This window comes from Prionailurus viverrinus, chromosome A2 (assembly GCF_022837055.1).
Source record: "Prionailurus viverrinus isolate Anna chromosome A2, UM_Priviv_1.0, whole genome shotgun sequence".
Taxonomy (NCBI): Eukaryota; Metazoa; Chordata; class Mammalia; order Carnivora; family Felidae; genus Prionailurus; species Prionailurus viverrinus.
Window position 1 is genome coordinate 30,818,918 of NC_062562.1, and position 13,288 is coordinate 30,832,205.

The window sequence follows — 13,288 nt, forward strand, 5'->3', positions numbered from 1 at the left end:
TGACCATGTCCCCATACCTAGACATTTAAACATGAGCCATCATTGGGAAACTTAATACCAAATAAGCTTCATTTGGATAGGATATTGGGAGATGGTTTGTAGAAAATAGTAATCATGCAGAGCTCCTGGGTGACTCAGTCGATTAAGCATCTAACTCTTGATCTCAGGGTCGTGAGTTCAAATCCCACTTTGGCCTCCACGCTGGGTTTGAAGCCTACTTAAAAAAGAAAAAGAAAAAATGAAAATAGTACTAATGCTGTCCAAGCAGAACAAAGTAGTATTTAATTAAGCACTTGCTTAACCATTTTACTCGGGGCATTCAGAGAGAAGAGTGTGTGTGTTTGAAAAAGACCAGCTTTTGTGTATTTGTATATATTCTTATTGTACAAAGTTATATTTTCCTGGCTTACACTATCAGTCATCCCTTTTTGGATATAGGTCTTAAAAATTTAAGTTTAAATTGTTTCTCTCTTGTTTATGCAATTGACTGTTGAACAACATGGGTTTGAGCTGTGCAGATTTTACCCATTTATCCGCAGATTTTTTTCAATAAATGTAGTACAGTACCGTAAATGTACTTTTCTTTTCCTTATGGCTTTCTGAATAATGTTTTCTCTAGCTCATTTTAAGAATACAGTATTTAATACATATAACATTGAAAATATTAAGTAGCTTTATGTCAGTGGTAAGGCTTCTCACCAACTGTAGAATTTTAGTAGTTAAGATTTTGGGGAGTCAAAAATTTAACAGATTTTTTCACCTGGTAGGGGGGGCAGCAGTCAGTGCCCCTAACCCCAACATTGTTTAAGGGTGAACCATATGTAAAATTAAAATATATGTATTTGTAGCCATTAAGGATGTTTGCTGGGGGACACCGGGGTGGCTCAGGTCATGATCTCACGATTTGTGAGTTTGAGCCCCGTATCTGGCTCCACGCTGACAGTGCGGACCCTGCCTGGGATTCTCTCTCTCTCTTCCCGCCTCTCTGCCCCTCCCTGTGCTTGCTCTCTCACAAAATAAATAAAATAAATTGAAAAAAAAAAAAAAAAGGTTTGTTGCAATTCACCCTAGTTTTCACCAGGATTATAGAAAGATTTGACTATCAGAACTCGTGGATTGGCTGGGTTGTGTAATGGTATTTTTTCCCCACAAAAGCGCACATTAGAAAGGCACATATTTGTGCTGGGAGAAGAGCGAGGACTCTGGGGTCTGGCCTGATAGGTGCAGTGATGTGGAACGGAGTCTTCGTCTGAGAAAAGGCCCCTTATCTGTTTTGTCCTGTGACCAATGACATCAAGGAGATTCCTCAGCTGCCCCTTGGGAAGGGTGGGTGGGTGCAGACCTGTTGCAATCAAGTAGGATAGCAATGGAGTTTTTTCTTCTAGCTTAAGAAGACCTTCAGTGAATTAATCTAAACTTATTTTTGCTAAGTAATTTTGAAAGATGTTTTCATCCTGTGCTTGATCTGCTGATAACCCTTACCTGGTGTCCTCCTGGAGTCTTTTAAAGACCACTATAGCTTTGCATTGTGTGAATGTGATTATAAGAAGCCTGGTGGGGGGTGGGGGGGGGGTGGGAAGTAGGTTTGAGAGGACCCTCTGGATCTTAATATTGTTGCCATGGTCAGGATCTGATTGCTTGCCATAAAAATAAAGCAGTGTGGCTATTACTCTTTTGTTTTAGAATAAATTTAGAATTTGTGTCTGCTCTAATAGAAACCATTTCCTACGCCTCACAACTCTTTCCCACCCCTTCCAGGCCAAATCTTTTCCACACATGTAATTCATGACTTCTTGCCAAATATTCTCTATGGGGTGATGGGATTCTGTAGAGGAATTTCCCCCCTCCTTTTGACATTTAAAAGTGTTCATTCTCAACTATCAGACATCTGAGTCTATTTATGTGTGCAGCCTTTATCATCATAAAACTCAGATCAGTTGGCCATTTTTTCCATGTCTATTTGACAGTAAGATTTGGGGATTGAGAGTAGGAGAATAGTTTTATGGGGAGTATAATAGGGCTGACATAGAGAAACAGACCAGAAAGACACTGTTTATAAAGAGTCATTAGGGAGACAAGTTTTTGGATTAAAAGTATGAAAGGTCCTAGCTTTAGTCAGTCATCTAATGATTGAGCACCAGGCTTCAGACAGTCAGGTGTATATTGTTCTGAAATAAGATGTATTTTACAAATATGCATAGAAAATTGGTTAAAATTTTTGTTACTAGATTTAAGAAAGGAAAGTAGATTTCAGAGTGACAAATTTTAGTTATTTTTAAGTATAGATCACGGGGAAATGAAATGTCGAAAAAGACTGCGACTCTTTGTAGAAATGCATTGACTTTAAAACTTTCCAGTTTATCGAGGCTTAAAATGTAGGCTGTATGATGAATCATATAAATTTTTCAATATACCTGGAAGCAGCAGTGTCCATTTTAAAGGTATTCAGAAAAATCAGGGTGTGAGTAAATTCACATTTTAGGAGGTTAAATTTATAAATTCCATCTTCCCCCGTTTGGGCAAGTTGCCTTTCAAATAGAAGGATTAATTTACACCAGCCAGGACGCCTTGTATGACCATATTAGTTGAAATTAGACTCCACCCCTTGTTTTCTGTTGATCTGCCAGGACCTTTGTAATTCAAGTGCTTTTTACAGTAGTAGCAAATGTTACATAAGACCAAACATGGAGCATATTTGGAGTTGGTGGGCAGACCCAAGTCATGATGCAAGCTTGCAGTAGCAAGTGTGCAATGAAGCACAACCAGATTATGTGAATGGAAGGTGACAAGAAGCCTCTCCAGAACAGCCCTTCCTCCGCACGAGGGCTGAAAGCTCCACTGGGTAAGTTTTCCGAGGCAGTTTTCAGAGGCTGGGCTTGGCCCGGGGCCCAGTTGGGGATGAGCTTGAGGGAGGTGGGTTAGGTCTTTGCTAACATTACATGGAAGCAAGCAGAGCGGGAGGAGTTCGCGCAGGCCTCTTTCCTCCTGGCGTTTGGCCTCCCCTGCCAGCAGGCCCTGGGCTGTCTGTTGCTGGAGTGGCAGAGGGAGTGAGCTCTGCAGAGCTGGTGGGTCCGAGCGGGTAATCACAACAAGGGGGATTAGCTGCTGCAAGCTGTCCGCAGGAGCCATTCTGAAATGTCATTTGAGTGATCTGGACAAAGTTCAAACGCAGACAGGAGTCTAGTTTGTTATTAACTCCAACAAAATGCTGAGGTTTGCACCACACGGTTCCCGTATCTCAAAACAGGGAAAGCATTAGTTACGCCGCTCTCTAAAAATGGAGGAACGTTGTAACACGCTTTAACTGTTTGTTTTTTATCTCACTTGTGGTAAGTGAGGTTTTATGACAAGCAGTTCATAGTGTTTCCTGTCGAATGTGTTTGAAAGCTGTTTGGTCAGATACTTCAAATCCATAGCAAAGGTTCCAGCAGAACACTGTGTCAAGAGGAAGAACAACTTCAAGATACAAACAGTAGCCCTGGAAAGTCATTCAGTTACTTAAATTGAGTGTATAAAAATTTAATTACAGACTGACTGCTAGAAAGGACGACTTTTTTCAGTTGTGTTATCAAGGTAGCCGGTATAGCCAAGCTGATTGTTTTGGGCTCTGTTGGGAGGCTCTTCTCCAAGTTACCCTGTCTCGTGCTTCTGTCGGTAAGCAGGGAGTGAGTTGACAGTTGAGTTCTTTACTTTTCACTGGATTCACATTTCATGGCTTCTGCAGTAATGAGCTTGACCAGATAGTTTTAATTGAGGTTAAAATTTACCAGTTTGAAGGACTGTAAACAGATCTTAAACCTTTAACCAAATTGCTGTTAATTCCTTAGAATTTATCTTTTTTAAACTCTCTTTTGTCAGGCAGTTTTGGTTTTGCTCTTTGTAGTTTCGTTTTTGAATATTGTTTTTTTTTTGTTTTTTTGGTTTTTTTTGAATATTGCTTTTGATGTTCATTAGTTGACAGCCCCAGCCTATAGGTGGGGCAGATACTCTGTTTCTCTTTTTGGGGAGCATTGCGGGCAGGGGTGGGGGTAGGGGGGAACAAACCTATGCTACAAACTCATTGAAAACATTGGCATTGTTAGGTAATGAATCATCCGTTCCTTATTAAACAGGGTGCTTAATGAAGGAGGCATTTTGGACTGCGTTCTGAGTTTGAGGTTTTTGGTGTTCCTGTGTTCACTGTCTCCTTCCCTCCCCCATCCAAAATAAAGTGAAATTAAAAGGATACCAAATTAGCAGGGACTAGCGATAAGAGTGTGACTTCCACTCGATGCAGCACTTTGCAGCAGATGATGCCGTCATTCCTTTGCACCTTGGACTTGCTACTCTTTTTTGGCCTGGGAAGACCATGTTCCCTGTGGGGGTTCCTGCACAGCAGTTTTCATTTTTAAAAATACACCAAACAAAAACAATGAAAAAGAGAACTCGAATTAGAGTTTTACCGGTTTCCTTTAATTCTGTCTTTCCTACGTGTGTGTGAGTATGTGTGTAAAATTTGGATTGCAGTGGTAAAGACATCCTTTTTTTTTTTTTTTTAATTCCTTTGTGCATTTTGACATAGCTTTGTATCTTTCATTTGGGTAAAACTGTGACCAAGGCCCAAAATGTGACTAGAGAGAAGTTTGTGGAAGGACTGAGTATATTGATGCCTGAACCACACATGCTCTATAACAAATTTTGGGAGATTAAACTCCTAATGTTAGATCACTGAACTTTAGGATGCTTCATTCCCTAACCAGTGGAGGATTAAATCAGAAGTAACTAGAGACTGGTTGATTTTTGGTTTTGGCTCTTTTTTCTTTTCACATGCCGATACCGGAGAAACACAAACATTTCAAGTCATTGATGGAGTGGGAGGGAGACGGGAATGAATTCGGCGACAGTGTTGTGCACATCGCTTGGTGAGATCATGTTTGTTTCAGGCAGGGTGGTTGCTTGCTGTACTCTGCCAGCATCCTTTGGGTAACACTGTGCTTCCTGAGCACAGCAGAGAGAGGACCTTAGGGCTGTTAGCAAAGTAGAAGTGTCAGCCAGCATGCCATTCGTTGCATGATAGCCCATAGTCAGAAATGGTGGCAGAAAATTAGAGTTTGGTGGCTGTGTTTCACTCAAGGTAGAAGCTGCCTTTTCCCCCAAGGTGCTTTCACTGAAAACATCTTTGTGTGCCTGTTTGAGATCATGATGATAACCCGCAGTTCAGAGTCTGTACCTTGAACAGGGTTGCGAGAGCATAGGAAGGGCCCCATTAAGGAAATGAACTGATCATTCCGACCATTCACTCTTCCTTAAAACAAGCTTTCTTATGACGGTGATTATGAAGAAATGATGCTTCACACTCACGACCAAGGTGATCTCTGGTGTACCTTCAGCACCTCTTCTTTTTTCTCTATCATTTCCTCTACTTTAATAAAAAAACTTGGATTTTTAAAAAGCCATTTTAGCAGTGTTTGCAAAAGCCACAAGTTAAGATGGCAGGGGAGGAGGACCCCCAGATATTCAGTAAGTTTTTCATATTTCTCACTTGAAAGCAAAGTACGGAAAGAACAGTCCCCATGGGAAGAATTCCTGGCAAGAGGATTATTTGAAGTTGCCATATTTCTGCTCCCTTCTTAGCAACATTATTTACAATCCATTCACGCCTGTCCCTTCCCCCACTGGAGTCGGAGTCGTTCTCCCTTGTAATCTGCCCTTTGTGATCTGTTCTCTTTCATGCCGCTAGTGTGAATGGGGATGCTGCAGGGCGCACCCTGCCCAGAGACGTGGAAGTGCCAGGAGACCCGGAATACTTTTCGTGGGGCTTTTATTTTCATCATAAAGCACTGGCTTGGAGAGCTTGATAATTTGATTATAGACCTTTGGTGAAAAGTTGTTTCAAGTAGCCCAAGTGCTGTAAATGACTCTCTTTTCTGCACTTTCCCCTTATGTTTTAATTTAAAAGCACCTCTGCATTAGGGGGAGGAGAAATGCATTTGGCAGAAGTCGCAGTTGGAGACTAATTTGTTAGGGCAGCCAGTGTTGAAATCATCCTTTTCAATTAAATCTCTCTAGTGGAAATGATGCTGAGTGCTTTGTGGTAAAGTTTTTCTTCCTCACTGTTTTTCATTGCTGTTTGTAACCCACCTAAGCATGCTTTTTGAGGCTGCCTCCCAGCTCCAATTTTGGCTAATTGTCCTTTGAGGCACTGCCTGTCAGAGGTCAGTTTGGGATTCCCCAACGTGAGATTTGAATGTTACAGAGACAGTCTTTGTCCATTGGGTGTTTTTTAGCATTAGACTTCACCAGGCTCTCTCTGGAGTAGTCTAATCAAGTGTCCAGGGACCCTAAAGAAGTTGGATCAAAGAAAAAGCAGATCTGGATTAAAGAGAAACTGTGAGGACAGGGAGTAGGGTAGGAACACGTTTGCTGGTCAGACACACACGGGTGCCTTTACATAAGAAGAAGGAAGTTTACAGGGAGAAGCTGATAGTGGAAGTAGTGAGCACATCATTAATGCTTCATGTCCATGGTGTGAATTTACATGGTATGCCAGTTTTGTTTTGTTTTTATAATTATTAGGAAAAAAACAGAAGTACTTTGTCAAACCAAAGTCACGGCTTCACAGAAATTGCTGAGGGTAATGCTAAATTAGTTATGCCTAGTCAGTCACTGAATTTTGAAGAATATATTAAGTAAATAATAGTCTAGGTAAGGTGCAGAAACGACGAAAGATCTGGAATGGGATTCAGCTTTGAAGCTTTTGGGATTCAAAAGTCTTAGGCAAAACACTGATGTGCAAAGTAGATGTGGAAGGAAGACGCTCTGAGAGTTGAAAAATGTGTATGTAGTCTTCCTTTATAGTTTCCTGACCTTAGATGTTTTTATAGGGGTCATCTTTAAGAAAGACCGCTAATGCCAGCTGACCCTTCAGGAGTTGTGTTGGCAGCCCGAAAGTGCACTTGTGACAGTTTGGGTTAATTGGGAGCTGGCAGTATAACATTGCAGTTATTTTTCAATCTGGATATCAAAATAAGCAATTTAATAAATTCTGTGAAGGGCCTGCTTAAATGAATGACCCTAACTTTCTAAACTGAACCTTTTGTTACATGCAGGGATTACTTGCTATGCCTGGCCAAATGATCCATACGCGTGCATTTAACGTTTTATAGCCATGTGTGAGCTTGATTATTTAAAACAAACAGACAAACCCCTTATTTTATTTATTTTTTTTTTTAATTTTTTTTTTCAACGTTTATTTATTTTTGGGACAGAGAGAGACAGAGCATGAACGGGGGAGGGGCAGAGAGAGAGGGAGACACAGAATCGGAAACAGGCTCCAGGCTCTGAGCCATCAGCCCAGAGCCCGACGCGGGGCTCGAACTCACGGACCGCGAGATCGTGACCTGGCTGAAGTCGGACGCTTAACCGACTGCGCCACCCAGGCGCCCCACAAACCCCTTATTTTAAAGGGGGTAATTCTAGAGTATTAGTGGGATGGGACTGTCAAAGACCCCATGAAATCATACATTCCTTAAAGTGTGGATTGATATTTTTCATAAGGCCATTGCATACAGAGTACACACTCTTTTTAACCTTACCTGACCAAATCTGTCCAAAAGGGTGAGTTTCATTTAGAGAAAAGTTTGTGAGTTTTAGGAATCATTTCTTCAATAATCTGCCTAAAATTTCCACCTTTGGATCCATAAGCTGAATTTGAGACCTTCCCTTCATTCCATTCCATCACCTGCAGTTCCTCCTGGATATGACTCGTTTCCATCAGGAAAATGAACCAAATTTTTATTTTCAAAATAACGTTAGCTCAAATGAGCATTCCTTTTTTGGTTGGTGTGAATGTAATCATTTGTAAATGAATTCTAAAAGTTATTCCTCTGAGCTTTTATGAGAAGAGCTTGGATTGACACAGAAACTAAATATGTAGCTTCTACCTGTACTCCACGGGAGAAGATAAAGTGGGTTAGGTTTGTTTGTAAGTGATTTCTGCCTGCTTTGATAATCAGCATGCCTTTCTCACAGGAGCCTGTAATTGGCATTAGCTGAATTAACAGGGGACATGTGTCTTAGTGCCTGCTGAGTTCCCAGTGCCTGGTTTGTAGTCAGCCCTGAGCTGCGGGCTCTACAACTCTCCTTTAGCTAATCCCCAATAGCCCTGCCCTGCAGGATAGGTTTGACGACAGATGAAGAGGCTGCCAAGGTGGGTGGAATCAGGTTATTGCCCAGTGTTACCAGCTAGTAGGTTGCAGAGCACGGCTTTGAACCCGTCTGTCTCTGATTCCAAAGTTCTTGCTCTTTTAGGTAATCTATTTCAAAAGTACTTTTAATTTATGTATATTTTAATGTGTATTTATTTATCTTGTGAGAGAGAGCAAGAGCAAGTGGGGAAGGGGCAGAGAGAGAGAGAGAGAGAATTCCAAGCAGGCTCAGAGCTTGGTCTCACAAACTGTGAGACCATGATTTGAGCCAAAGTCAAGAGTCGGACCCTTAACCAAGTTGCCCCCCCCCCCCCGCAAAAGTATTTCTTTTTATTTAATTTGGATTCTGTTCAGCCTAGTTAATTACTTAGCTCACATCAACACTGTGCCTGACAGCTCTGATCCCTTACTGGAAAGGCAGCCATGACTGGCCAGAGACCAGAGAATGACCAGAAACATGCATTGTGTTGGGCCAGAGGGGGCCAGCCTAATCCTATAGAATAGGTATTCGCTGTTCTTAGTAAAACAGACCCATCTGGGAACTTTGTAAAATGATTCTTTTTAGCAAGAAAGACAGCCCTGATGGGTACTTTTCTACCAGAATTCACTCTGCAAACCATCTTTGATGGTTTAAAACCCTCCTGAGCAAAAAAAGAAAAAAGCTATCATGGCTGACATGCATAGCTTATCTTTAGGATAGATAGCTTGCAAAAGGGAAAGATAAAATCTCAACAACAACCTGGGTTTCCCTTAAACAGATTCTGGATCCCCATCCTGAATTTACTAATACTCTGTCTCAATCTTGTGTGTTGAACCTTTGCAGTCTTTTGTGCTGGCAGTTAGCCTATTTTGCTGAGCCCTTGGGAAGATGGATGGGCTTCTTACTGATATATGCCCCAACCCTCACCTTTCCCTTTCCCTTTCCCTTTCCCTTTCCCTTTCCCTTTCCCTTTCCCTTTCCCTTTCCCTTTCCCTTTCCCTTTCCCTTCTGCCTACCTTTGGACCATGTATTATGGCTTGCTAATAACACCACACAAGGACAGGTGGAATATAGTGTGGCCCAGCCTGGGTACGAGAGTCAGCCTGCCTGGGATTGCATCCCAGCTATGCCTTTTAACTAACTGGGTGGTGTTGGGCAACCAACATGAGTCCTTTAAAGCCTTAGTTTGCTCATATGGAAGAGGGGATCATAACAGTATCTGCTTTGTAGAAGGATGGTCAAAACTGAATGAGATAACGTCTGTAAGTTACACATTGTGGTGCCTGACACATGGTTTATGCCCAATAGACAGTGACAGCTGTTGTTAATGTTGTTGAAGGTGAGACTTCTAACCAGTCAGTTGTTTGAAATATAAAACATTAGTGAAAAGAGCCCTGAGCAAAAACAAGTTTGTGAAGTGGTCTTAATTGCTATGAGATGCTCTTGCCTGCTCTTACCTGATAACCATTGAGAATGGGATAGATTGATTCTGTGCTCACAAATGATAATACGCCTTTATCTTGGCATGTGTGAAATTGAGGCTAGAACACCAAATGAAAATTTCCCCCCTTTTAAAGTATAATCAAGTAAATCATATTCATTATAGAAAAATTAACATACAGAAGTTTTTTTTTTTTTTATGTTTATTTACTTTTGAGAGAAAGAGAGACAGAGCACAAGCAGGGAAGGGGCAGAGAGAGAGAGGGAGACACAGAATCCAAAGCAGGCTCCAGGCTCCCAGCTATCAACCCAGAGCCTGATGCGGGGCTCGAACTCACAAACCATGAGATCATGACCTGAGCTGAAGTTGAACACAACTGACTGAGCCACCCAGGCACCCCAACATACAGAAGTTTTTAAAAACAGACCCAGGGCACCTTGGTGGCTCAGTCGGTTAAGTGTCTAGCTCTTGATTTTGGCTCAGGTCATATCTCAGGGTCATGAGATTAAGCCCCCTCGTGGAGCCTGCTTGGGACTCTCTCTCTGCCCCTCCCCTGCTTGCGCTTTCTCTCTCTCAAAAAAAAAAAAAAAAATGTATATACACACACACACACACACACACACACACACACACACACACACACACACATACCCTAATCCCAGGGATAACCGCTTAAAATTTGATGTATTTCCTTGTAGATTTTTTTCAAGAATGAATTGTTTGAAGTTAAAATTTGCTTTGACAGCTTTTTAGGTTTGTGCCCTAACTTTTACACTTGTGCATCTGAATTATTTTTCGTTATTTTCAAAGCAATATTTATTTATGACCTAAGGAGATCTAATTATTTGCTTTGAACTCCTTTTTGGTTTGTACCTGGGTATCAACACGTACATATGTATATTTTTAAACCTCAGCGTGAATCCCAGATTGCAAGCTCAGTATTCTTGGTTGCTTTCCATTTTGGAAGACATAAAGACAGCTATCCTCTACCTTACCCTCCCCGATACCCTGCTGCTCCCTTCAGTGCTATCACATGTTCAAGCCACAAGGGGGAAGAAAGTCCGACGCATCCATCTCTTACACACTTCACAGTCTCTTTTTCTCTCCCTCTCTTCCACCTTTCACCTCTACCTCTTTCTTCACGTCTGTCTGCCCTGTTTACTCCAAACCCCCAGCGCCCCTCCCCCCTCCCCCCCAACAACACACACACTCACCCATGTCTGCCTCTCTGTGCTCTTTCCCTGTCTGTACTGTCTGTCTTTTGGGCTGCCTAACTAACTCTCCCTTTGCTAGAGCCATTCAAAGTACCTCTCTCATCCAGGGACAACAGAGTGTGCCTTCTCTGAGCTGGTGCCAGACCCTGTAGAGAGGAGTGGTTTGAAAACTCAACTTGGACTCCTCACCAAGCCACACTGCAGTTATGCTTAGCGCCTGGCCACCAGTTTGCCCACTTAATAAAAGGTCCCTAACCCTACCCATAACTTGCCCATTTCTCTTTTGATCTAGGAACAAACACTTTTTTTTTTTTTAAGCTGGAAGCCCGGTTTAAAATCTTATGAAAAATAAAGGCCCACAGTGAAAGGATGGGGAGATTCCAACTGAGCTGTAATTAAATGTTTTTTCCTCTTTGCTTTCTCTCAGAGAGTAAGCCAGATGCCGCCCTTTCCAGAGAGTAAGTTACCAGACCATGATGTGAAGGAACAACTTTATTCAGCAGCATGACAAGGATTTGAGCTGGCACTTTTCAGCCAGAATCCGTTAACACACACGAGCACACACGTGCGTGTGCAACACACACACACACACACACACACACACACGCAAGTCTGTTTCAAGTTTTAATGAATGAAAGAAATTCATGTAATTGCCATTCTTAGTTTTTAAATGTCTTTTATTACTGAAGTAGAAAATATAAATGTTATCGATACACCAGCTGATTTTTAATGCTAGAAAGCTTTGATCCTTGATTTTTCTAGTACAAAATCCCCGAAACAAGTGTTAATAGACTAGAAAAGAAGCATCAGCTGAAGAAAATGGCGGGAATGGACTATAATGGGAATAGAGAATTAAAAGGACAGACTTGAAGAAAGTTCTGCTGTCCTACAGCACACATTCCTAAGAAATTACTGCACTGTGCAACATTGTGTAATAGAATCCACATGAGACTCATTAGGGGAATGGGGTTACGGGCACAGCACTCAAAACTTCATTAGTGACTCACACAAAAAAGATAGGAACCTAGCAGAAACAGTAGCACAGTTTTCCATAGATTAAATGGTTAAAAATAGGTGAATACTAGAAAACGAGCCGACATTTGCTTCTGGAAGCAGGTGTTGGAAGAGCTGCAGCCTGTGAGTTACTCTGAAGTAGTGGACGGAGGTTATCTGAGATCAAGGGAAAGTTGTAGCACCAGTTGTGGGTGGGCGTGGCTCCTCACATCCACGGTGAACTGGGATGCATGGTGGGTGCTTGGGGGAGGGGTGTGTTTTGTGTATGCTCATGTGACTGGGTGCAGCCAGGTGTCATTTTCTGCATTGGCGCAGTACTTTTTGCAGATGAAATCTTGTGAAAGCAGATGCAGTATTTCATTATGTTCAAATTGTGCCTTAGTATATCAGTGGCTTCAGAATAGATTTACTTTCTGAAAATAAGCTTTACGAGCAAAACTGTATTTCATTAGATTGAGAATCTTATTTATATCACTTGATATCAAGAGAAAATACTTTTCAAATACTTTAAAATCACATTTACTCTAAGACAATTGCTTGAGAATTCTGATCCCCAGAGGATAGTAAAAGGGGTGTACTTCATAAAAGTAAGTTTTAGTTGAGAGTTTTCTCCCTGTTCATACCACAAACATGGTATTATTCTTCCTGCAGCACACACTTGTCCTCCGTGAGAAACAGGATGATTTCTGTGGGTGACCATGGAAGAATATTTTAATATTTGTTTGAATGTATATAGAAAAAGTACATAACAAGCTCATCAGACCTACTGTTTCATAGATACTGTTGTTTGGAGAAATAGTTCCCGGTTGAGGGTAGTACCCTGCGTCACATTGGGTGATATGAGAATGGATTGGAGGGTAGGTTCAGGCTGCCCCTGGCAGAGGGACACCACTGCTGATTAAGGGGCAGGGGACAGGACCTCTGATCATCCTGAAATCCTATACAAGAATTGTCCTGTCCAAAATACCAGTGATGCCCCCAGAGAGAGACTGGTTAATGGCTGAGGAGGAGGAGAGAACAGTAGAGCTGATAATTTAAATAAAGATGTTAAGTAAAAAATACTATTTTATGTGGCTTTGGTAAGAATGATGGAAATAATTTGCAGTTGATGGAAGTCCGGAAAGCAGTAGTTGAGGACAGGTAGCAGCAGTGAGCTTTATTTAATAGACCCTGATAGAAAGCACCATGTGCCAGGCAGTGTTCTCATTGCCCTACAAGTGTTAACTTACTCACCCGTGGCTAATGGTTCTGGAGCATTAGCCTAGTATAAGGCTGCTCTCAACCTTGACTGCACAGTGGAATCACACAGGGGCACTTATAAGAGCCTGCATACCCAGACCACACCCCAAACCAGTTAAATCAGAATCTCTGTGGGTGGGACTCAGGCATCAGTATTTTTTAAGCTCATAGGTTATGCCACTGCGTAGCCAGGGTTGAGAACTACTGGTCCACG

The 13,288-nt window shown here is 41.8% G+C and overlaps 1 protein-coding gene across 8 annotated transcripts in view; it reads left to right on the forward strand.

The window, feature by feature from the left end:
• The window catches only part of ATXN7 (ataxin 7), a 142,755-nt gene that overhangs the window by 104,720 nt on the left and 24,747 nt on the right, over window positions 1-13,288 (forward strand). Inside the window, exon 1 of one of the 8 annotated variants that reach the window (XM_047850277.1) lies at window positions 2,696-2,842. The exons of the other annotated variants lie outside the window; for them this stretch is intronic. Coding sequence (XP_047706233.1) covers window positions 2,776-2,842 — 67 coding nt within the window. The 5' untranslated portion in view covers window positions 2,696-2,775. Of the gene's footprint in view, window positions 1-2,695; window positions 2,843-13,288 lie in introns of those variants that run through there. 8 annotated transcript variants of the gene reach the window in all.